General features: G+C 37.8%; 1 protein-coding gene across 3 annotated transcripts in view; it reads left to right on the forward strand.

Annotated features, from left to right (window-relative positions):
* PLA2R1 (phospholipase A2 receptor 1) overlaps positions 1–25,787 on the forward strand; it is a 113,005-nt gene extending 87,218 nt beyond the window's left edge. For all 3 annotated transcript variants that reach the window (XM_036319998.1, XM_036319999.1, XM_036320000.1), the window contains 13 exons: positions 2,626–2,690; positions 3,691–3,794; positions 5,650–5,789; positions 11,690–11,807; positions 12,467–12,597; positions 12,950–13,097; positions 16,222–16,460; positions 18,010–18,178; positions 19,902–20,042; positions 21,229–21,345; positions 22,585–22,761; positions 23,524–23,556; positions 23,684–25,787. In XM_036319998.1, the coding sequence (XP_036175891.1) occupies positions 2,626–2,690; positions 3,691–3,794; positions 5,650–5,789; positions 11,690–11,807; positions 12,467–12,597; positions 12,950–13,097; positions 16,222–16,460; positions 18,010–18,178; positions 19,902–20,042; positions 21,229–21,345; positions 22,585–22,761; positions 23,524–23,556; positions 23,684–23,901 (1,800 nt within the window). In that variant the 3' untranslated portion in view covers positions 23,902–25,787. The remainder of the gene's footprint in view (positions 1–2,625; positions 2,691–3,690; positions 3,795–5,649; positions 5,790–11,689; positions 11,808–12,466; positions 12,598–12,949; positions 13,098–16,221; positions 16,461–18,009; positions 18,179–19,901; positions 20,043–21,228; positions 21,346–22,584; positions 22,762–23,523; positions 23,557–23,683) is intronic.
* Positions 25,788–26,071: the final 284 nt, after the last annotated feature.

Raw genomic sequence — 26,071 nt, forward strand, 5'->3', positions numbered from 1 at the left:
TTTCATTAAAAGCCTTAGATTTTTGAGAATTGGTTTTTCCCTGTTACAGAGATAAAGAGAAAATAATGAAAAGCACGGGTTTACAATGTTGGTCAGTCATTTCACCCCTTTTATTCATTACTAGCAACAATAGTGAATGAGTGGAGTGTTATTGCTTTTATGAGGTTCATTCAACACATATTTATTCAGAGTCTATTCTACTAGGAACTGAGGTTCTATCAGTGATTAAAATAGACCAAAACTCCTGCCCTTTTGGAGATTACGGTCTAGTTTGGGGGGAAAGACTGTAATCAATACAAGTTAATAGAATCACACAGAGTTCTATAAAAAGATGAATGGGTAAATGGCGTGGAGGAAAATAAAGCACAAATGTGGGGCAACGAGTATCTGGGAAATACGTGGCTGTTTTAAAGTTACAGCAGTACAGCCCCAGCTGGGTGGTTCAATGGTTGGAGTGTCATCCCATGTACGGAAAGGTTGCAGGGTCAATTCCCAGGCAGGACACGTCCCCAGTTTGCAGGACTGATCCCCGGTCAGGGTGCATAAGGAAGGTTGTTTCTCTCTCACATCAATGTTTCTCTCGCTCTCCCTTCCTCTCCCTAAAATCAATAAGCATATCCTCATGTGAGGATTAAAAATGATAACAAAATAAAAAAATTTTAAAAGTTACAACAGTACAATATTTTTACTTATAAGAGTATAATATTTTTTAAGTTTGAAAAGTCGCAATATACAGAAAATGGTAAGGTGTGGTTTTCCATTTCAACTTAAGATAGAAAAAGACTGTACTTACTCTTTTGAGGACCTAGCTAATTAGAAATCAGCATATCACATTTTTATATTCTTTAATACGAAGAATATTAATGTCTTCAATTGGGTTGTATACATATGCTAAAATTTAAAACAGCCATTTTTCGTGTTGGATTTTTAGCTTGTCCTGTGAAGTTCTCTTCCATATCACAGGTTATGACGTGCCATGTGGAGGATCACCCTGCTATCACTGAGGTGGTAATAAACATGCCACTTAAGATGCAGTAGTTACAATTGCTCTTTAAAGGCCCTTAATTGGGGCAGTGAGCAATCAGGCCGTGATTTCCACTGTTGTGGCACATGAGGCCTCTTTAGAGTGAATGAAAGTGTCATGGGTCTCCCACCGAGTTCACAGCCAGTCTCAGTGGACCCATTGCAGAGCCTGACAATGGGATCTGAATTCAGCCTGGATGCATACGTCCATGAAACAACACCTCAGGGATACAAAATTATCCTCGCTCCATCTTGCATTGTCCTCAAATTGCTGATATGGCAGATAGCCATGCTGTTTAAGGAGTAAAAATACCTGTTTATAAATTAGAATGTTAGCGAGATATGAGGTACTGTTTTATAATGACCTGAAATTCATTTATATATCTTGACGTGTATTCTCAAGTTTTTATAGAATAAATGGAAGTGCAAATTTAAATATATGCCTTTAAAATAAGTTTTTAGCATATAAAATTGAGTTACATTTTACACACACAGCACACAAAACAATAAAGTATATTGATTTAGAAGTCTCAGAGAAATCCTTACTGCCTCTTCTTCTTTTATAATTGAGGAGGGAGTTTCAATTTCCTGGGTCATAAGTCTAGTACAGTGGGGCCTTGATTTACGAGTGTCCCGACTAACGAGTTTTTCGAGATACGAGCCGTCTCTTGGCCAATTTTTTGCTTTGAGTTGCGAGCTAAAATTCGGGTTACGAGCCAGCTTCAGATACCCCACCGCTAGTTGGTGCAGCGAACCTCACAGTGAAAGCCACAACATCAGCCTAGCATCACAGGTCTCACTCGTTCACTTTATGATTTGACATATGAGTAATTTGAGTTACGAGCTCCATCACGGAACGAATTAAACTCGTAAGTCAAGGCCCCATTGTATTACACCCGTTCTAACGTGTTTGTGTGTGCATGTGCATATGTGTGCATGTGTTTGGATTTTGTTGTACTGAGATCTGTATGATAAATAATAGCGTAAGATTAAAAAAACATATAAAGGATGATATTTTAGTTGTCAAACACTGGAAATTCTCTAGTATTCTTTTGTCTTATATTATGTCTCACTACATGATTGGAGAGGGGAGGGTGCTAATACTCAGACTAATCCCTCAATTTCAAAATCTTTCCTCTATTGATGTCTTTTGAATTGTTTTTCAAATAGAGTGACATATACAATGAGCTTCTATAGGCTCACTAATGAAAATTTCATAAATCACTGAGAAGATAAACCACTAAATTCTTAGCAAGAAAAAGGAATTGACATTGTATTTCACTTTACCATATTGCTTTTTAAATCCCTATTCTGAGAGAAAATTTACTTTTAAATACATAGGAAACTTTGCAATTAAGATATTGCATGTTGTATGAATATTCAATATTTGATTCCAATTTCCTTCAAAATGAGGAGGAAATATCTTAGAATAATACAGCTTCAGGTTTTCTCAAGATGGTAGGCCTTAGTGTACTCTTCTTTAGATAATTGGGTAAAATACTGAAGAATAGAAAGCTATTACCAGCAACTCCATTAATCTTACTAATGGAAAGGGAAAACAAGTAGAATAAATGCTGACACTTTCCTTTTTTTAAAAAATAGTTGTCAAAGTATGGTGTAAATTGGTGGATTGGACTTCGAGACGAAAGAGCCAATGGTGAATTCCGGTATGGACCTAGATTAATTAGCATTTAATTTTGTTTGATAGATTTTATTTGCCAGATGATTGGGCTAGATCTTAGTGATCAATTTGTTGAGTAGCCTTCAAGCATTATCTTTAGCTTATAAATTTCGTTTTCCCTAACCTAACACATGAGTATCTCTTTTAATTTAATAAAATGTTATGCCTTCAGCCCTGACCAGGTGGTTCCATTGGTTGGAGTGTCCTCCCATACACTATGCGAGTTCTATTCTCAGTCAGGGCACATATCTAGATTGCGTGTTCAATCCCCAGTCCAGATGCATAGGAGAGACAATGGATCGATGTTTCTCTCTCACATCAATGTTTCTGTCTCTCTCTCTCTCTCACCCTTCCTCTCTCTAAAATTAATAAAAACATATCCTGGGTGAGGATATATATATATATGGCCCGGTGCACAAAAATTTGTGCACGGGGGGGGGGGGGGGGGGCGTCCCTCAGCCCAGCCTGTGTCCTCTTGCAGTCTGGGACCCCTCGGGGGATGTCCACCTGCTGGCTTAGGCCCGCTTCCTGGGGGATCAGGCCTAAACTGGCAGTCAGACATCCCTCTGGCAGCCTGGGAGCCCTTGGGGGATGTCCACTTGCCAGCGGGGAGCAGGCCTAAGCTGCAGTCGGACATCCTTAGTGCTGCTGAGGAGGCGGGAGAGGCTCCTGCCATCACTCCTGTACTGGCAGCCATCAGCCTGGCTTGTAGCTGAGCAGAGCTCCCCCTGTGGGAGCACACTGACCACCGGGGCCAGTTCCTGCAATGAGCATCTGCCCCCTTGTGGTCAGTGTGTGTCATAGTCACTAGTCATTCCCAGTCATTCTGCTGTTAGGGTCAATTTGCATATTACCCTTTTATTATATAGGATTGCATATTACCCTTTTATTATATAGGAGAATATATATATATATATCCAAGAATGGTATTGAAGCCTGAAAATGCAGAATGAGAGGAGACCTTAAGATTTTTAATTTTCCTACAGCTGGAGAGATGGAGCACCCCTAATATATCAGAACTGGGACAAAGAAAGAGAAGGGCCTAAGAATAACCACAGCCAGAGATGTGTCTTCATTTCATCCACAACAGGTTATTTCATTCATCTATTCCTAGGTTTATAATACAAACTGATAATTTTCAGGAGGCATGACATCTCTCTTTCATTGCATTAGCTCAGTGAGGAAGTTTTGTTTGGTTGTTTTGCTTTTGAATTTAATGTGTTCAAGTTCATTCATCTTCAGGTTTAAGAACAGCCATTCCCACAGCTTATTCCATGAATTCATGTTCTTGAAATTAATTGACATCCAGATAAGGCCTTCCTCATGAACTAAATAAAAAAGCATCAAAAATGAGTCCTTTGAAAGTGGGTCAAAAATATGTGTGCCAAATACTGTTCTCTATGAAATTTCAATATGAGCCCATTTTTTTTTAATCTTTTTCTAGTATCCGATTTATAATTGGCCAGATCTTTAATCTCTGAGAAATTTACTGCCAATTTCCCATTTAAGAAAAAATTTCATTCAATTCAGTATTCCTTAAAAAAAAACAACTGGCAAATGAATTGACCAACAAAATAAGACCTGAAGCAGGGAGGCATGGAACAGACTGACATACCTCGGTGTGGGGTTGGGGGAAAGAGAAAAGGTAAACCAAAGAACTTATATACTTATATATATAGCCCATGGACACGGGCAATAGGGTAATGAAGACCTGGGCAGTGGGTAGGGGCTGCGAGGAGGGAAGGCAAGGGGGGTGGAAATGGGAGATATCTGTAATACTATGAATAATAAATAAATAAATTTAAAAATAAATAAAATAAAATAAGGAAAAAATACCTGGCATTAACTGTTGCTTGCTTTAGAACGCCAACTGTTTGCAAGTGGGATTTAGAACTATATTTATGTTGAAGACCTTTTTTAAATTCTACTCATCAGTACAGTGTTATTTGGATAGATTGCCCACTTACATCCACCCCGCTCTTTTTATCCAGTAAAAGGTAATGATGTTCCCGACTCTAACAGATCCATAACAAACCTGTGCCCAAAGTCAGGAGCAGGATGAATACGGAAAGCAATCCTTGATGCAAGGGCATCTACAGAAAAGTCAGGAAAAGAAAAACCATGTGGTTAATCGGCTCGCTTTTGCCAGCAGGTGTCACAACAGCCTACAAGAAAGGCTGTTTTGTGATTCTGGGGGTATAGCAGCTAATCTGCATTTAAAATAGCGTTCCAGCCCCGCCTTCAAAATGCCAGCATATTTTTGGCTTATATCTCTCACATAGAACACTGAATCTGCCCTTGCAATTTCCATGCATCCTTGCTCTGTTCTGAAATTATAGCTTGAATGCTAATGAAATACATTCTATAATCTTCTCTGAAAATATAGCTCTTCTAAATTCAAAAACATCTTCCAGGAGGCTAAGGACTTTGGGGATACGTTTCCTGCGGGTATGTCTAGATGTGAGCCTATTTTGTTTAACAGTCAGTGTTAAGAAGTGCTCCTTTCTTAGAGGTTTGTGAGTTACTTTTTCTACATTATTATATTTTCGAACAAATTATAAAGTAGAAATGATCATCTATTGTTTTAGAGTCTTTTTTCTCTCTTTACATTGAAGTTGAATATTTTAAAACAAAGGCAGTACTCTACAAAATATTATTTTCCCAATGAAGCCAAATACTCTTAGAACTTTAATCAGTTCTATGATTTCAACTGCAGTATTTGTTTAGATATTTTTGCATTTGCATTATTGAATTAGAATTACTGATTTTTGCCCCTTGACCAATTAGCTTTGGTCACTAGAGAACTTTATGATTCGTAGTTAAATTGAGTTCAGCTTCTAGATTTAAAAAACAACCTTTGATAAACTGAGGCAGTCATAAAAATACTGATCAGTAGAGAACGTTACCCTTGGTTCTAGTCATTTCTAACCCGTTTTCCCCTCCAGGACTCTGGGCTAGTGAAGAGTGTTCAGTTTCTATGCCCAGCATCTGTAAGCGAAAAAGGTTTTGGCCCATAGAGAAAGAGAAAGATACACCGAAGCAGCACGGACTGTGTCCCAAAGGATGGCTGTATTTAAACTATAAGGTAAACTTACTTTCAAAAGTTGCCTTTGTTTCCCTTTTGTAGATATCAATTCTAGAAAGTCATCAAAAAGTGGGTGTGGCTTTGAAAACCCATGATTTGTCCACTGGACCTGGAATATTTTTGTCACAACTTTCAAGAGATTTGAGAAGTTTTCCATTTAGGAATAACCCCCTTGGGATAAGAAGTGTTTGTGAGAAACAGCCTTGACACCACCCTTCGTTTGTATATTCAGTGTTTGTATATTCCGTCACTCATTATGCTGTATGCCAGTGTGACCCCTGAAAGTGTGTGTGTGTGTGTGTGTGTGTGTGTGTGTGTGCCTGCGCGCACATGTGTGCATGTGTACATCCAGATCCTGCTCCCAATGAGTTGTCAACTAACTTCAGGGGGCCCAGGCTGCGTCATGCCCTTCTTGTGTCTTCCCTGCCTGGACACGTCCCTGCAGAGAGCTCCACCTGCTTTATGAGGCTCACGATCACATTGACCCACTAATAATATAGCTCAGTCAATGTGATCGTGAGCCTCATAAAGCAGGTGCTTCCATGCAGAGCTGAAAAATTTTTGAATTGTTAGTGGGGATATTGTAAACCAGATTTATTATTTCTGATGTGGCCTCCAATTAAGGCTGAGACTTCCTCTCCACTCCTAACGTTTTATAATAAAATAACTTTATAGGCCTTAGGTGAAAGTCATTAAAATGCATCCCAAATTATAAATGTTTGCTCTTTGCTCATCGACAGCCAATTGTTAATCTGTCTGTTCAGTTGTATTGGCAGGGCATTCTCTCTCCTTTGTGATCTTCCTCTCATTGTTAATTTGTGAAATGGGGCCATTTGGATGTTAGACACATTAATTGAGCACCCACTGATATTTTTAAATTGGGGTAAAATTCATGTCATGTAGAATATACCATCTTCACCATTTTTAAGTGCATAGTTTTTAAAGTCTAATTTATCTAATTTTTCTTTTTTGCATTTGGTGTCATATTTTTTCTCTAAAAAAGCTCTTATACTTAGGTTTTGATCCACTTATAGTTAATTCTTGTAGCTGCTAGTTTTTTTGCTACTATTATAACAAGTGCATCCTGGCAGTGGTCTTAGAGAACAGGTACAAAAAAAAGCTTCTCTTGTCTAAATATCACATTTTTGTATACAGACAGTGACCAACCCCAAAACATGAACACAACTGTTTTTGTTACTAACTCATCATTCCTCCCATGAATAAAAGAGGATGTTAATTGCGATTCAAATTCTTGGCATTAGAGAAATAAATCACAACGGTTCCTTTTGGTTCAGTACTTGGCTATTATCTTTCCCCAAATATTTTTAGCCAAACGGCTTAGCTCTATTCCATGTTTCCTCGTGTGTAGGCACAGGGAGTATGCAGACACATACATGGGCCTGGTAGCATGACAGTGGAGCAGACCCAGGGCAAAGAGCAAGCAAATACTTCCTTCGAAATGAATAGAAAGGGGCATGAGCAAAGTATGAGAGGAGAGGGGCTTTCCAAAGCTGTCTGTGAAGCAGGATTAAAACTCCTTCACATAGCTCAGAATCTTTAAAAAAAAAAAAAAAGCCTTTATTGAGAACTAACAGCTAGATTATGGATTCACGCCCCTGATCCTATATTTAGGCTCAGCAGGTGAGCTTTTACAAAATATCCAGGTGCAGGTGACACTCTAAAGATTCTGATTTAATTGATCGGCATGGGATCCAGGTATCAGTATTTTTTAAAATCTTCTTTAGTTATTCTAATGTGTAGCCAACACTTGCCCAGCAATGCAACAGTAGTACAATTTGGTCTTCCAGTCATTCAGAGGATTTGATTACTAAGGAAACCATCACAGCAGGCTTCACATGAAGGTGACCTTTTACAGAGCGAGGGCTCAGGCCCCCAAGTGTGCCTCCCCACCCTACAGTGCCTTACCCTGCATATGAATGGCTAAAATCCCACCACAAGAGGCTTGCTCACATTTGCCTTAACACTTCCCTTTATTTTGTTTAAGAGAAACATTTCTGAGATTGACTCGTCTGCCATCTACACATTGGAATAGTGACTTTATCAGATTATTAGAAAAGTTGATTGATAGCTGAGAGGAGTGGAAAGCCCCGTGGGCATGGTCCCCCTGATTAATTTTTTTAAAGCTACAGAAGGAAAACTGGGAGACAGCAATAACAAGCATTGCCCACATCACAGTTCTGAATGAGTTGCAATATATTATGTCCCATCGAACTTTATTTTTTGTTTGTCATCTTCCTAGGATTAATTTCTATTGGTTATTTCTAAGAAAAAAGAAACTTGGTTGATTAAGGGCCACCTTTTAGAGTTTTAAAACTGAGATACCAGAAGTTAAGCTCCTTTTCTAATGTTTACAAATTATTTCCTCTGTGTTTGATGGTATAAAAGAGGCTTGACCAGGGATTACCCCCGGAGGAGTGGTTCATCTAAGAGACTTGTCACAGCAGAACTGTAGGAGGAAGAAATTCTCTCTCTCTCTCTCTCTCTCTCTCTCTTTCTCTCTCTCTCTCTCTCTCTCTCTCTCTCTCTCTCTCTCTCTCTGTTAGATTAACTTTTGTGCTTCTATTTATATATTTTTATTCAAGGACCTGAATTGAGTGGTAATAGCTGTCTTGAGCCACCTAGTTTGGAATTTGCTAGTGTTTTATTTCATGCACAACATAGCCTTAAAAAACACTCCTCTTTTTAAAAAAATTTATTCAAATTCGCAGCATTTTATTCATTCATTCATTTAACTATATTGGATATTGGTAAGTCAATGGTTAGGAAAAATATAAACAATCCCTTCTCTTTGGGGGCTTATAGCTTTGAGGGGGAATAAGCAGTAATGAATCAATCAGGTAAATACTGTATAATTTAAAGTTGTGACATGTATGATGAACAAGTGTTACAAAGTTCTATAAAATGTATAATAGGAGGACCTGACTGAAGTGGTCTGAAGGACAGGGAGCATTAGAAGTAGGGGGAACAGCATGTGCTAAGGTGCTGTGGTGATAGGGGATGTGACATAGTTAAGAAATTGAAGGAAGCATAGAGATCCTGAATATGAGAGGGGAGATAAAAGAAGTAGGCAAGGGTTATATCACCTGAGAGTTTCTGGTTTTTATTCTAAGAGCAATGGGAAATCCTTGAAGGGCTTTAACCAAAGAAGGATATGATCAGGACTGAATTTTGAGAAGAATCACTCAAGCTACAGTGCCAATATAGAATGGAAGAGGAGTTAGAACGGTAAGGGCAGTTAGGAAGCTATTACAGTAGTCCAGGCAAGAGATTATTAGTAGCTTGAACTAAGATGATGGTGATAAAGAATGTGGGGCAGTGGGAATGGTGGGGGACTCTGAGAAATGAGATTTCCAAGTGATAGGATTGAAGGGATGATGGAGTGGGAGAGTGAGGAAGACTCCAGGTTTAGGCTGGTATAAATGTAGCACTGACCGGGCCATTCAATGTCAGTCAGCACATTGGGAAGGCACCGAGTTTGGCAGGTGGAGCATGAATTCTATTTTCAGATTTTAAGCTGGAAATGACTTTGAAACAAAAGAGAACTTTATGTTCAAAACTTGTTTGGAATACAGGAGGATATCCTTCATTCACAGTCATAATCAGAGATCCATTCAACTTGACCACATTTTGTAAATTAGCAAGCAAATAAACAATTTAAAATTAAGGATGCTGTACTTCATCTTGCTGGTCTGCTTTAATTATTATGACACCATTTTGAAGCGTGTTAGTAAATATGTCATATTTTTAGAAACAATGAAGTCCTGGCAATGTGCCACAGTCAAGCTTGACTGAAGCCAATATTGGGGGGAAAGAAGAAGGAAGAGGGGAGAGTGTGTGTGAGAGTGTGTGTGTGTGAGTGTGTGTGTGTGTGTGTGTGTGTGTGTGTGTGTTTTCTGGAGAGATTTACTGAGCTAACTGAACCTATGAGGTTCGTTGGTATTTATGAATGGTTCATTAGTGTGACTATCTGAACACAAGGTGAATTCACATTAAATGATAAGACTTCCTAATAATTAGTATGTGCCTCTCTTTGGAATTTGTAATTATAGGAAAGAGGAAAAATGAAGGAAATAGATAAAAGGGCAGCTGTTGTAAAATTAAAATCTTTTATAACCAATTCTGTTTCTTTGTGAAGCAAACAAGGTAAAGGAAGCCAGAATTGAAAATGTACTTACTTCCTCTCTTAGTTGGTAACTCAACTTCAGGCTTTTTATACTAAGCAGTGTGAAATCACTGAAGGGTTTGCACTAAAGAGTGACAGGATCAGACCGAGTCCTGAAAAGAATTACAGAGGCACTACTGGCATTCGGGGCTGGACGATTCTTTGTTCTGGGGGACTGACCTGTGCATTATAGAATGTTTGGCAGCCTCCCTGATCTCTACTCACTAGTCGCCTATAGCAGTCCCCCCACTTTGAGATGTGACACCAAAAATGTCTCCAGACATTATCAAAATATCCCCTGAGGGACAAAGTGGCCCCAATTGACAGCCACTGGACTAAATCTAGAATATCTCACAATGTCATTTGACAGCAATTTCAAATTCTATTGGGTTGTATTTCATTCCATACATATTAATTGGTGACCTTCTTTGTTGTGATGTTCAAAGAAGGACAACATTTAGTCTCTGCTTTTGAAGGAATTTATGGCAGGGGAAGGTATGGGAGGCAGACAAACTTAGAAATTAAGGAAAAATGGGTAAGGATGTCATCCCAGAGGAGGCTGGGGAAGGAAGCTCTCTCAAGGGCAGGCTTCCATGGTACCCTAGAATTATCTTGTAGTTGAGATTTTCTCAATGGCAAGATCTTGAAATCTGACCTATTAATAACCAGAGTTGTTTATGTTCATTGATGAGAGACTATCCCGATGGAGTACCCTTTGCATAAAGTCTATCCTGACTTCTCTGGAACTTAGCCTGATCTGTTGTTATATCCTTTCTTCTCTCTCCCTCCCCCTCCCCCCCATACCCCTTCCTCCCCCACTGACTCCATCTGGCCTACTAACATGTTTAAGTTTTACTGAGCTTTGGGAGTGGGAAGTTTTTCTTCAACTCCCATTTCTCTTCCTAGAGTAGTTACTGCTCCATTTCTCTTCCTGTAATGAGTAACCCCTGCTACACCACGACTGAGTCTCTCATGAGCAACGATCACTTCTCACTGCCAAATCCCACAGCCTTCCTTTTGTGTCCCATTTAGCAATGTTGACCACCCTCTCCTTGTGTCTTCTTCCTGGGCTCCCTAGGTCCTGCCCTAGCTTCTCCTCCCACTGGACTCATGTTTTGTTTTGTTTTTTCTGGCTCTTCCTTGTGCACTTGCTGACCACATGGCTGATTCCAAGTTCATAGTGAATTTAAATACTAATGTAGTTTTGACTCCCTAGTATTTCTCTCTCACTTCAAGTGAGGAAGCGTATTTGCCATTGAAACTGAACTAAGCCAATATTAGCCAGATTCAGATGAAATCTGCCACACTACACTTTGCAGTCAGGCTGGTTTATTTTTAGAAGGAATACTATTTCTCAGTGAGCAGAAGACATTGTTCTGATATCCTGCAGGACAAAACACATCCTTGCTTCTGTTCCTGCCTGATGCTAGTGCAAGGTAGGCATTCACTTCCCCGGAAAGCTGGTCCTCTTTGTTTTATTTTCACACCTTGGAGCAGCTCAAAGGATTAAAAAAAAAAGTCATTTCTGAGCAAAAAAAGTATATATATATATATATATATATATATATATACATATATACATATATATACATATATGTATATATGTATAAAGAATTTTCAAGGCTGATCCATGGTATCTTTGGGAAATTTTTAATTCATTATAAAAATATGGAAATGAATGGAGGTTTTTGTTTTGTTTTGTTGACATTTTTTATAGTGCCTTTTGGTGAAAATCCCCAAAGACCCAAGTGATCAGAAGAACTGGACGTCTGCTCAAGATTTCTGTGTTGAAGAAGGGGGGACACTGGTCACCATTGAAAACAAGCTGGAGCAAGGTAGTCAATGTTCATCAGGCAAAAATAACTATTTTTATTCAAGTATTTATTAAACTATTCCCCCAAAATACTAACATTTCCAAATCAGTATTTTCATGAATTTTTCCTTCTTACCTATAAAGTTTAGATCATGACATCTATAAAAGTTCATGCACTGCATTGCCTATAAACTGTTGGTTTGGAACCTTTTGTCTCACCAGTCATAGTAAAGAGAATAAAGACATAGATAGATCTGATCTGTATTTCAAAGGACCAAAATAATCTGAGATAAAATCTATTATAATTGCATGGCATAATTTTTTAGATTCCTTTAGATTCACCTATATGCTTTTATTAGATACTTAGGGAATTATATACTTAGTATAAATATAGGAAATAAATTCTCTTTTGTTAAGAAAGGCATTGAATGAACATTGGAAATTGTTTTGTTAATGATACGATGAAATCCCAGGCTTCACCAGCTAATTTCTGTCAATTTAAACAGAAACAAAAGTGAAAGCCTGCATTACCTTAATAAGGACAAAATAACAAATTCTGACAATTGACTAGTAATTACGTCTTACTGTCATTTAAATAAAATCATAGCTATAAACAGAATTGGCTGATTACCCAAATGGATTATATAGCATTGAAATTTATAATGTATGCTTATTTTTCAGCTTTCATTACTATGAATCTTTATGGACAGACCACTGATGTGTGGATAGGGCTACAAAATGATGATTATGAAAAATGGCTAAGTGGAAAGCGTGTGGTATATTCTAACTGGTCTCCAATTGATATAATAAATGTAAGTGTTAAGATTTATTTTTTAGAAATTGGCAAGAGATTTTGCTCAAGACTTGTTTACTAAAGTTTTTTTATACCTCCTATATTTTATAGGCATAAATTTTTATTAGTCAATTGTTAATATATTCATTTTAATAATGCAATATATAATTTTCACATGTTCCATAAATGTAATTACTTTACTCATCACAAGAATTATTTATGTCTTAGGTTATGAAGTGATCTGTGAACAGATTTATTAAATGCAAACAAAAGAAAAATGGTGTTTGAATTTTTAAAATTATGTCCTTAATAAAAATGTCGGTGTTATGATAATGTTATATGTTACCTTTAAGAAAAATCTATTCTTTTAGATTCCAAGTCATAACACCACCGAAGTTCAAAAGCACATTCCTCTCTGTGCTTTGCTGTCAAGTAATGCTAATTTTCATTTCACTGGAAAATGGTATTTTGAAGACTGTGGAAAAGAAGGTTATGGGTTTGTTTGTGAGAAAATGCAGGGTAAGAAATGTTTGCTTCTTTATTCCTTTCATTTATATGGTTCACTCTTCTTTTCCATTTTGTTTTACATGCTGTATAACTGACAGTTTCATAGCTTAACAGTGCCAGACACTGATTTTTTGAGATTTATACACATATAGTCTTTTAATTTCGCTAACCCAGGATTATGCCCTCTAGTGGGGTTCTACAGACTGCAAAGACCACATGAGTGACAGCCAAGTTTAGGCATCCATTTGGTCATATTAAAAGGTATTATTGCTTTGTTCTTGGATTATATGTCTGTTCAGGCAATTAAAAGGATTGCTAAATGCTGGAAAAGAATCAAGGAAAGAAACCAACTCAATACTTACTCCTGTCTTGGAATGCCAAAAATGGTCTTTGTAACTAAACATGGCATGCAGCACGTTTCTCGATCTGATGGTGATAACACCCAATGACTTGTGGTGTGAAGTAACAAAACCATACTACCACAAGTAGCCAATGGGGTCCATGAACAGTGTGAATGCCTTGTAAGTGAGGACAACAACAATAGCTCATAGCTCATGCTTTCACTGAGGGCTAGGTTTCCCTGTACTATGCAACCCTAGAAGGCCATGCTTTGTGTCTGGAGCTGTGTGGAACTCTGGGTAACCTAGTATATATGCTTACTTGCAATAGGAATTATAACTCTTACTGTTTCATACATTTGGACCCTTTAATGATGTTAATTATTAACCCATCCTTGGAAAAGCAGCTCCAGGGAAACCCTGTTTCCTGGGTTCACCGGTATCACTTAATCACAATAGTGGTTGGGAACTGAAAGAAAATACCAGATCAGTTATAGCAAGAGTATTATGAGAAGAGCAGAGTCTTGCAGGGAGAGAAATAATTCCAATATGCCATGTCTTTGCATACTTATGATGTACCTGGCGCTGTGCCTTGGCTTTATCTGCATTATGTCATAAAATCCTCATGACGAATCTAGGAAGTAGATAAAAGTCTCCCCATTTTACAAATGAGGAACTTGAGGATCAGAAAAGATAAGTAACGCACTCAAATTAAATACAGTTATTTCATTCCATGACCTTGAGTTTGATCTCTTCTAGAAATGTACTCCTGACCACTTTCTCTCTTTGATATTTGGGGGTGAACAATGTATATGTTCTTTTGGAGGTAGCATAGGGTAGTGGTGGTGGAGAGCGTGGGCACTGGAGCTCACACCGCTCTGGGTTCCTGCCCTACCTCTGTAAATAAATGGTCAGTCAAGTTTCTTTTCTTCTCTGAACTTTTACTTCTGCATCTATTAAATGGAATAAAACTATTTCACAGGCTCTCTGTATATATTGGGTTATATATGTTTAATAAATAATGACTCTCTTTATTGTTATTTCCAAACCATATTATTCAACTACTCAAATTCTTATAGTCTACAGTGATTACTCAAATTTTATCTGCACGAAAGATAAAATGTCTGAATAAAAAGAGTCAAGGGCAAAGTCAACACCCCCAATTTGGAACTTGGTTTCCAATTTCTTTTTCACAGAAATGAGTGGCAAAATCAGGTTGCTCAAAGTCACTTATGTTTTGAAACCTGATGGAATTAACTACATAAGGAGAAATTCATATAGGTGAAAATACAGATGTATAACATTAGTGGGGGAGCACAGTTAAATGGGTGCTTGGATCACATATACAAGAAATTTTAGTCATTTTAACTTTACTAACTGTTAAAATTTTAAAATAGATATTTGGTTTTATATAAATAACCTTACACTTCATACAGACTTCTAGCAAAAAAAGAAAGAAAGAAAAAAACAACAACAGATGATAAAAGTGTGGTCCATCACAATTTACTTGGTTAATTTCACTTTGGTTTTACAACATGCATTGAGGTAACATTTTCAGGTAAAAGTTGAAGTCCCACTTTGTCATTTTTATTTGGAATATTGTGACAACAGGAGGAGAGGGGAGAAGAAGCAACAACATTTATTGAGTGCCTACTATATCCCAGGTACCAGAGTAAGTGCTCCTTGTAGAAATCTCAATGAATTCTACCCACACCCCTCTTAGGAAGTCTTACTAACCTTACAGACTATAAATGTGAAGTTTTAAGAGATTAACTAATTTCCCAAGGTTTCTTAGCCATGTAGGGTCAGGACTAGAGTTGAGTCACACCTTATCATGCTCCTTTTCAAGCCCAAATGGAGTGAAACCAGTGTAGAGAAAGAAATCCAAGCCACTTTAGATCAGACACTTAAGAAACCCTTACCTTGTTTTTGTATTTTAAGTTCTCAAAATTTAGCCTATCAAGCACATAATATGATACAGAACAAAAAGGCAGGCTCGATCCCTAGTGTGGGGCATGCAGGAGGCAGCCGATGGATGATTCTCTCTCATCACTGATGTTTCTCTCCCTTCCTTTTTGAAATTAATAAAAATATATTTTTAAAAATAAATAAAATTATCTCTTCCTAAAAAAGATCTCAGAAGTAGAAAGCAGAACCACTGACTTCCAAGGAATCAAACTGTGACCTCCTGGTTCATAGGTAGACACTCAACCACTGAGTCATGCCTGCTAGGCTGTATTTCTAAGTGTTAATTAATTTTTAAGCTTCTTTATGTATGTATACATGTAAACATTAAACATGATAACGATCATACAGTCTGAAAAGTTTAATAAAGTGTTATATTTAAGAATGCTCACTTGTAAATTATGTCTGCAGTGCAGTATATGATGACGTGGCATATGCCAATATTCTCTTGTAAGTATCAAGTTCTGCAGGAGCACATGTGTTAGGCCGAACGAGGAGAGCCAGCAGAAGGAAACCTACCTTGGTCTCATGCCTTCCACCAGCGTGGTCAGTTTGACAAAAAATGTTCAAATGGGAAACCTTCTAGAAATGACATTTATTATATGTTTATATTTTTAAAGAAACTCATTCATTAAATGTCCTAAGTGTTTGAATTCTTTAGCATCACCTGTGCTTTCAGGTAGTGTCCTTGGTTTGAAGACGTCCGTTCTGAGAAGAAAAACACTGCTGTTAACAACAGCATGGACCATTGTGACAGGTTCCCATGCTAAGCTTTGCCTCCCCCTGCCTCCTCCAGATGCTGCAAATGATCTTCGTTGTTGTTCTTGTTCTAGATACTTCTGGACATGGTGTAAATACATCTGATATGTATCCCATCCCCAACATCTTAGACTATGGAAACAAAACTTATAAAATAATCAGTGCAAATATGTCGTGGTACACAGCAATGAGAGCCTGCATGCTGCACGGAGCGGAACTGGCCAGCATTACAGATCAGTATCACCAGTCCTTCCTCACTGTTATCCTCAACCGGCTAGGACATGCCCACTGGATTGGACTGTTCAGTGCAGATGTACGTGTCCTCAGACCCCTTGGACAATCCTCACCTCACCTCGTTTCACATCTACTTCCTCAGGAGGCAAGCCACTGAAATTAGCACAGAAAAAAATTTCCCCAGAAGTAATAGTAAATGTAACATTTAGGCCATTGGTTTATGCAGTAACTACTGACCAACCTTATGAGCAGCCTGTGACCACAAAATATGGACACCTTCTTAGAGTAAATATCCACTTGCCTAGTTTCTGTAAATAAATGCCCTTCAAAATTTCTATGAAATTTTCTGAGAAATTTCAAGATGCTTCCTCATGCACTGGAACACATCCTACACTCAAGCACCTTTATTTGGGTAATTTGTTGCATTTAAGAAATTCCCAAGAAAAACAAATCATGCTTCCTGTTTAGAAAGTTGGCCATTAATAACTTCAGTATCCCTTGACATTTACCATGTAGGTTATTTTTCTCCTCTGGGAATGTAGTTTGGAGAGTAAGGTGGGGTGTTTTTTTTTAAGTTTCCTTTTGTCTTTAATAAAAATAATCACACACTCAAATTAGTGAAAGTAAATCAATTCTATCCTGACCTCTAGTGCTACTCCCCAAAGTCAATCACTGTTAACCATTTCCGGTGTGTCATTTAGAAATTTTCTGCACAGGCACATATATGTAAATGTAATGGATGAACATGTATATTGTTTTTTAAATATAAATGAGAACTTGCTAGATATGCTATATCTTTAAACTTGCTTTTTTATTTAATATACCTTGTACAGCTTTCAATGTCAGTATATAAAAATCTAACACATGTAAGGATACATCACACTTTATTAAACAATTCTCCCCTGAATGGATAGCTGGGTTCATCCCAGTTTTCACAATAACAAACAATGCACAACAAATATCCTGTGCAGGTAGGATGAGTTCCCAGAAATGAAGTTGCTCAGTACACTTTGAATTGTAACAAGTAGTCCCTGCAATTTACATGCCAACATTAGTGTATGAAAATATCTAGTTTTTTCACATCTTTGCCAACACTGGGTATCTCAAAATGTTAATCCTTGCCAGTGAGATAGGTAAAAGGATGGTGTTTATGGCTGACTGTGTTTTCATACTGCAGAATGTTTTAACTTATGTAGTCGATTTTTGCTTTATGGCCTCTGGATTTTCTATCAGACTTGGAGAGATTTTTCCCACACTAGGACTATAAAATATGTAGCCAAGTTTTCTTTAGCACTCCTGTATGTTCAATTTTATGTTTGAATCTTTGATCATTCTGAAATTTATTTTGGTGTAAAGAACAAGGTATTGATCCAACTTCACTCTGATTGCTTGCTGGGAAATTACGGTGGCAGGGAGCCAAGGATGCCCCAAAACTAAAGAAGACATCTCTCAGGCAGATGTTCTTTTTTGTCAGGCCATATGCACAAGCTGTCCTAGACCCCCTGAAATAGAAATCTAAGATGTGGAAATACAAATCTGTGTATGGAGTGAGGGATGCCCACACAGCATTGGGTGATGCCCAAACAGCGGTCTTGGCAAGGAAATGATGGCTCCGTTTCCCTCCACAGGATGGTCTCAGTTTTGAGTGGTTAGATGGCGCCAAATCCTCCTTCACTTTTTGGAAAGAGGATGAGCCATCCTTCCTGGGTGACTGTGGTTTTGCTGACACCAGTGGGTTCTGGAGTATCACAGCCTGTGAGACATTTCTGCAAGGAGCCATTTGTCATGTACCTGCTGGTAGGTTCAATTCTATTCAACTAAAAACATATGTACTGTGCACCTACTGCATGCCAGGCAGTGTGCTAAGCAGGAGCTAGGAGGAAGAGTAGTAAGGAGTGTCTGCCTCAAGAAGCCTTTGGTCTGGTAGGTGATGTACAGACAAATAACTGTTATACAAGGCAGGGCTACCAAACAATATGAGAGGTAGCAAGTGTTGTGGGGGTTAGCAAGAAAAGAACACATCATATCCACTTGGAAAATGTAGAAAGACTTCTTGAAGGACTTAACTGTGGAGATTTCCCTTGAAGAATTGGTGGGATATAAACGAGGTAATGGTGGGACATTTTGAGCAGAGAAGGTTGGGCAAAGACATGGAAGGAAGGAAGTACTGAGCATGTATAAGGCAGAGCTGATATTGAGATTTTCCTACATCACAAATTATGGTTAAGGGAGAGGTATGAAATCAGTTAGAAATGCGGGTTAGGAGAATCAACGACCTTGAATGCCAGATTGGGGATTTATGTGTAAGTCAACAATAAATAGGATCCTAGAGTTATTGTGATAATAATAGCAATGATATTTATGTCTATATCTCACACACAGATATATATATATATAAATGTTAAGATGATAATAACATCTCATTATACTTAAAGTTCACCTGGCTAGGCCAGGCCAAGTGAACTTTATTTTAAAGATGAAACAAATTCAGAACATTAAATAGCTTCTTGAAGATCTCACAGATGTCCATCAACAGCCCCAATAATAGCAGACAAGTTTCCTTGCTTTCTGGTGTGATGTTTATCCATCACACCAGATCCTCGTTCCCTTGATTGCTGCAGTGTATATAGAGTCCTTAAGACTAGTTGGTCTCTTTTTGAATCTCTCATTTAGTAAAAGTGCACTTACTTTTTACATTCTGGATATGATAAGTCAAATAGAGTGCACATTATGTACCTTCAGATCAAAATAATTCAGGCTGAAAGTCATATACTTTGGAAAAGCCAATCCTGCTTCTAAAACACCATAAGAGTTAGCCTTCCCTTTCAACAACACTGCATTTATTGAGTGCTTTAGAAACATCGGGCACTATCTCACTTGAACTTCTCAAGCTGTAAGAAAGATGTTGTTAGATCTCTTGTGTAGATAAAGAAACCAAAGTATAGGGAGGTTACATATCAGGCCCACAGCCATCTACCTAGGATCTCAGCGTGACGTGCCTGACTCTTGTGCTAGCCCTCTGAAGCAAAGTCCACCCCAAATTTCCCTGTGTTATGTGATCTGATGTGATGTTATATGATACACTATTGAATGCATTATTTTCTCTAATAGGTTGATTAGCAGGTAAGGATTTGCTAAATCTATAATATGCAGCACTGCATGTAATAAATTTTGTACATTGCCTTTGGAATTGCCTTTTGCCAGCTTCTTTCAGCTGCCAGTATTTCTAAGAATCATATCCCTCAATGTGATATTAATGGTAAACATGAAAGTCAGCCACCTCACCCAGGCAGCACCCAGACTAAGCCTCTATACCCTGTGATGTGCAGGTAAAGGTTATTTCTGCCAGAAATGCTATAAACCAGTCCTGGTTTTGTAATCATGTATATTAAACCACTCTTCCAACTATTACCATGAAAATCTCATTACATATATTTATCTTGGTCTTTCATAGAATGTAATGCAATACTCATCTCAACTCGGTCACCACACTGAAATCATAACTGATTTTTGTTTATAGAAACAAGACCATTTGGACACCCAGAGCTGTGCTCTGAAACATCTATTCCCTGGATAAAATTCAAAAGTAATTGCTACAGTTTTTCTACGGTCCTAGACAGTATGAGTTTTGAAGCTGCTCATGAATTTTGCAAAAAGGAAGGTAATTCTTTTGTGATGGTAACATACTTTCAATGTGTTCCTTCTTTTTTAAATTTTATTTTTGGGAGTATTACATATGTCCCCCTGTTACCCCCTTTAACCCCTCCACCCGGCTCCCGCCCCACCCCAGGCCCTCACCACACTATTGTCTGTGTCCATGGGCTATGTCAATGTGTTCCTTCATGATATTTTAGTAAACAATCTAATTTTTTTCTGATGATTTAGTGATTTTAGCAGCAATAAAAACACTGAAAAAATAAATAGTATTGCATTTATTTGGAGGATGGTTCATGTATGAAACTAGAGGCCCAGTGCATGAATTTGTGCACAGGTGCAGTCCCTCAGCCCAGCCTGTACCCTCTTGTAGTCCGGGAGCCCCAGGGGATGTCAGACATCCCTCTCGCAGTCCGGGGCTCTCACAGTCCGGAACCCCTCGCTTCTTACTGCCTGCCTGCAGCGGAGGTGGGAGAGGCTCCCACCACTGCCACTGTGCTCGCCAGCCGTGAGCCCGGCTTCTGGCTGAGTGGTGCTCCCCTTGTGGGAGTGCACTGACCACCAGAGGCCAGTTCCTGCATTGAGCATCTTCCCCCTGGTGGTCAGTGCACATCATAGTGACTGGTCAACTGTCTGCCCCCTGGTGGTCAGTGCACATTATAGCGAGTGGTTGAGCATCCTTAGCATATCATTAGCATATTATGCTTTGATTGGTTGAACAGCCAACCAGTAGACCGGACAGTTAGCATATTAGGCTTTTATTATATAGGATTAAATGTCCAGTATAAAACTTAAGATGATGTCTCAGAATACTCTACTTCCCTCCTCTCCCAAACAAAATGTTCTTTTGGTAAAGGAACATCTAAGAAAAGGCATGTTTGGAGCAATAGAGAACATTTTGATTTTTCTTAGAAGTAATAAAATAGAAAGTAACTATGTGAATGCTTTTGAATTACAGATTTTTTATGTTCCCTAAAATTAATATTCTATGCTTTTACTTCTGAGATTAAAGCTTGTTTCTCTTAATAAATGTGGTTTTGCTTTAACATTTTTCAACAAAAATCACTTACATACACTGGAAATTTTCACTTTTCAGAGCCTGAGCTTTACAAATTATGGTATGGGAAACATTTTTAAAATTGTATTTACATGTGAACACAAGTACTTGTTCATTTGCTGTTTGTCTTTTACAGGATCTAGTCTTTTAACAATCAAGGATGAGGCTGAAAATTCATTTCTCCTAGAAGAGCTCTCTGTTTTTGTTTCTTCTGTCCAGATGGTTTGGCTGAATGCTCAGTTTGACGATGACAGTAAGTAATTGGTGTAGAAAAGAGGAGAGAGCAAAAATAGGCACATGGTGGTCAAGGCTGGTGAAAATGGCCTCTACAAACCAGAAAACTCTCCTTGAATAGAGTGGCTGTGAAAAATAGCACAAGTGTTAAAGCCATTTCTTCCAAAAAAACATTGCTAACCCTTTTCTCTATACTATCCTTTCCTGTGAAATAACCCCAAATGAAAACAAACAAGTTTATCTGCATGAAGATGCTTGACTGGATCTTTAGGTTCACAGACTGAGTCATAGACACCAAACCATATTCATTTGAAAATACCCCAGGTTCCTGGGTGTTAAAAAGCACAATAGAGTGTGATGGTAACATTTAGTAAGCAATCTAATTTTTTTGTCTGATGATTTAATCATTTTAGTAGTCATAAAAGCATTGAAAAATAAATAGTATTAAATTTGTTTAATGTTTCAGTGATGAATTATGCTATTAAAATTATTTGCTACCCATAACAACCAAAGTTTATATTCAAATGAGAGCATAGTGTTTTTTCCTTTATTTAAACGATGGTTATTGAAAGCACATGTGAATACAATTATTTTAAGTGGCAGGGACAGCTTAGATCCTATAAAAGAAGTGGTGTGCCAAAGTAGAGGGTGGGTCTACCCTGGCAAGCAGTATTATTTCAGTCACTGACATCATTTAGAATTTCTAGCACGTGATGATAAAAAGCTGCCTGACTTTTAGTTAGTTTTATTGTTGATTTTAAATCCTTTTTGGACAATGCACCTCTTCATTTCCTACACATGGATGGACTCTCCCATGGCCCCGCCCTTTGGTATACCACTGGCTTGCTATTTAAAGAAACTCACTGTAAAATTCTTTTAGAAATTGAGCCATTTTGTAATGACATAGATGTTAGGACTTCAAAGGATTTTTTCTATGTTATTAGTTTAGTTTATTAAATGATTTCTTTAAGTTGCTTATAATGATAAGAAATATTTCAAAACCCACACTTACGTTAGCAAACATGAAATCCTTGGTGAACTAAATTGGAACTAAGTTAAAATGAATCGAGAGTTGTTCACAAGGCAAGTTAACTAATACCTACCTTGTGATGTTGAGTTCATAACTGTATTTACTGAGTTAAAAGCTCCAGATAAGGAGAGAATCTCATTAAATTTAGGGGCTGCTTTTTATGGTTTATTCCAGTCTTCGTAGGTTAGATAACCAATAGTCATTTTAAAATCGGCAATTTTTCCACAGATAAAACCATGAAGTGGTTTGATGGAACTCCCACAGACCAATCAAACTGGGGCATTCGGAAGCCAGAGATGGACCACATCAAACCTCCTCTGTGTGTTGCCCTGAGGATCCCCGAAGGAGTGTGGCAGTTATCCCGGTGTCAAGAAAAAAAAGGATTTATATGTAAACTGGAGGCAGGTGGGTAAAGTCAGAGGGTGATTCTTCATTTTGATTCCACCCTATGTAATATTGACCCACCTATTTAGCATCTAAAGCTTTTAAAATCCAAGTATTCAGGGAGTACAGATATAGTTTATTCACATTTTTATTGCAAACAAAATGCACAGTGCTGAGACTGAATGGGAATTCTTTGGCTTAAAAAAGGCAATGTATGTGTTTGTAAGCACTAACAATGATTACTGTAAATCAGGGGTCAGCAAACTTTTCCTGTAAAGGTCTAGATAGAACTATTTCAGGCTCTGGGGGCCATATGGTCTCGGTCCTGCTGCCACTGTAGCATGAAACAGCCACACACAATGAGGAAATGAAATGTGGCTGACTTCCAATGAAACATCTATACTAATAAAAGTGTAATATGCTAATTAGACTGGACAGCCAAACAGACCTTCCGGACAAAGCCACGGTGGCAGGGGCTGAGGCAGAGGCAGTTAGGGGCGATCAGCCAGGCAGGCAGGCCAGCAGTTAGGAGCCAGTGATCCCGGATTGAGAGAGGGATGTCTGACTGCCCCAAGGGGTCCCACATTGTGAGAGGGTGCAGGCTGAGCTGAACACCCCTCCCCTGCACGAATTTTGTGCACCAGGCCTCTAGTTACTTATAAAAACAGAAGCCCAGATTTAACCCATGGGCCATAGTTTGCTGAGCTCTGCTACAAACAATGACATCATTTTACTGACTTAAAAGAAAAACTTCATCTCATTTTCTTTTATATTTAATTTTAGATATTCGCATGGCAAAGGAACATCCAGGAAAAGGTATGTTTGGAGCAGTAGAGAACATTTTGATTTTTCTTAGAAGTAATAAAATAGAAAGTAACTATGTGAGGGTGTCTATTGTACTTCATTGCCATTGAAGTTTTCCCTTTTTTTCATCTTCTTTCAGGACCAAGTCACAGCATCGTACCATTGGCAGTAGCGCTGACACTGATAGCAATTTTGGCCATTTCCACACTTGCCTTCTACATAAACAAGCACAGGAGTGGTGCCTTCAGGAGACTTGTGGAGTTTCGGAATCCTTACTATCCCACAACCAACTTCAGTGCAGGACATTTGGAAGAAAATATTCTCATTTCAGATCTTGAGAAAAATGACCAACAGTGAGGAAGCCACAGTCATGTGGGCGAGTAAAGAAGACCTCAAGGAGAGCCTGTCTGTATTTTTCTTTACAGACCAGATGCCATTATACTGTGAATTGTGTCACTAAACATGATAATCTCAAAGTGAATTATAACCAAATTAGAAGGGTGTTGATTTATTCATTTCCCGCAACTATGACCTATTCTTTCAAAGGGAAAATTACACAATGGTTATTATTCTGAAAACAAGAACTATTAAAAGAAACTCCTTCTCAAAAACTCTCAAACCAATGTTAATTACAGTTTTTGCATTACTGTTTCTACCAAATATTTTTGGGGGAATTTTAAAACTCAGCTATTTAGACATTTAACCACTTTCATTCCATGAAAAGAGAGGAAGTAAAACAAAATGTAAAGCCATAAACTTATATGTGATAGGAAAAGGAAAAACCTTCGGAGAGGTTTCTTCTTTGTTTTTAATGCAATCTTTTTAATCCAATCAGTTTTAACAGCAGGGTTTGGAAAGTACTGATTTCTAAGCTTAAAAGTCACAGGTTCTGGGCTCTAACCTAATACTTCAGGTGACTCATTTTTATTACTTCTGACTTCTCAAACCAAAGGAGAAGAAAATTTACTTTTCTTTAAATAGTAAAATCTTGGTTAGCAGTGTGCTTTCATAAACAACCACACAATGTGGCCCAAAATATTCCATTAAGTGATGACTAAGTTTGATAGTTAAAAATATCTTAGAGATAAGCTTAAAAGGAATTTATTGAGATCCTAACTCTGTTAAAACTCATGGATTTTATTAAAAACTAAAGGTATAAAATAATATTTAACACCCCTAACAACCAAAAAAATATAAAATGTAACTTGAATTTAAAGGGGAAAAATTGAAGATCTGAATTATAGTCCCATTAGAACCAGGCTCAAGAATATGTTGAGCAGTACTAGGTAAATTATTCTTCAGCAGTAATTAGACCCCTTTGCTATTTAAGTGAGTTTATTTGGAGTGTTCTGTTTGGTAAACTGTGGTTCTGGGGAACCATCTCCATTGTGTTGAACTAGTAAGTGCAGTCGGTAAATAATGATTAAAAGCATGCCACTGTCCATAAATTTAAAATCACTGCTTTTTATCTTCCTTCATTAATTTCTTATAAAGAAACATGACTTCACCATCAATATTTAAGGGTTTACTCATTCCATAAATGTTTATTGAATTTCTATTAAGAACCAAGTGCCACTCTACAAACTGGAGGTACTGGGGTAAGCATGTCCATGAGATCTCTGTTTTCAGGGCACTTCTTTTCTAATGAAGGAAAGTGGACAGTAAACCAGTAAAGAAATGCAGGAGCAGAAAATATCAGGTGGTTATGAATATTCAGTAAGGTCCCATGATAGAGAAAAACTGGGGGTTATCAGGGTCTTCCTAGAGTGTGCATTTTAGTTATTACAACCAACTGCCTCAAAGCTGGTGGCCACTAGTCACAAGGTGGAGCTCCGGGAGAAGGTATGAATACATTTCCAAGTGGCAAACCATCATCATTAGAAATACATCTGAAGAGCATGCCCTCAGAATGAAGTCCCCATAGCTTGAAACAGTAAATACAGCTTCCCAAAGCAGCTCTTTGCTACTGTTGTGTGTGTAGTTTATACACTGGAACAATCAGCTTCCATAAGTTTTATAAGTTTTAAGACTTCATTTTTTTAAAGATATTATATTATGTGACAGTTTTATATTTATGACTCAAAAGAATGATTGGCTTGAACTAACCAGATGCTATAAAAGCCCAATATAACAATTTATGAAGTGAAATTAAAGTTCTGTTCTGGTCTTTTCAATGGACTTGGTAAAAAAAAAAAAAAAAAGCTAATCAATTATCCTTCCAGTCAAGCTATGTTGAAGTGGAATAGTCACACATAACAAGCTGACCAAGTATGTCATTCGTAAAGTGGTTCTGCAGAAAGAAACTATACTGCTTGTCAATGCTCTGTACTTTGATACTGAATCCTGCAAGTTCAAAAATAGAAAGTACCGAAGTATGTTTTATTCATATATGTGCACTTTAATAAATATTTTTCCATATCTATTTTTAATCTGAAATTGATTTCACAGCTATAGCCTGAAAAGAAAAAAGTAGCAGGGTTACAAACACATTTATGCATAATTAATGTGCCCCCTCTTTAAAAAATCA

The sequence above is a fragment of the Myotis myotis genome, unplaced genomic scaffold, assembly GCF_014108235.1.
Source record: "Myotis myotis isolate mMyoMyo1 unplaced genomic scaffold, mMyoMyo1.p scaffold_m19_p_8, whole genome shotgun sequence".
Taxonomy (NCBI): Eukaryota; Metazoa; Chordata; class Mammalia; order Chiroptera; family Vespertilionidae; genus Myotis; species Myotis myotis.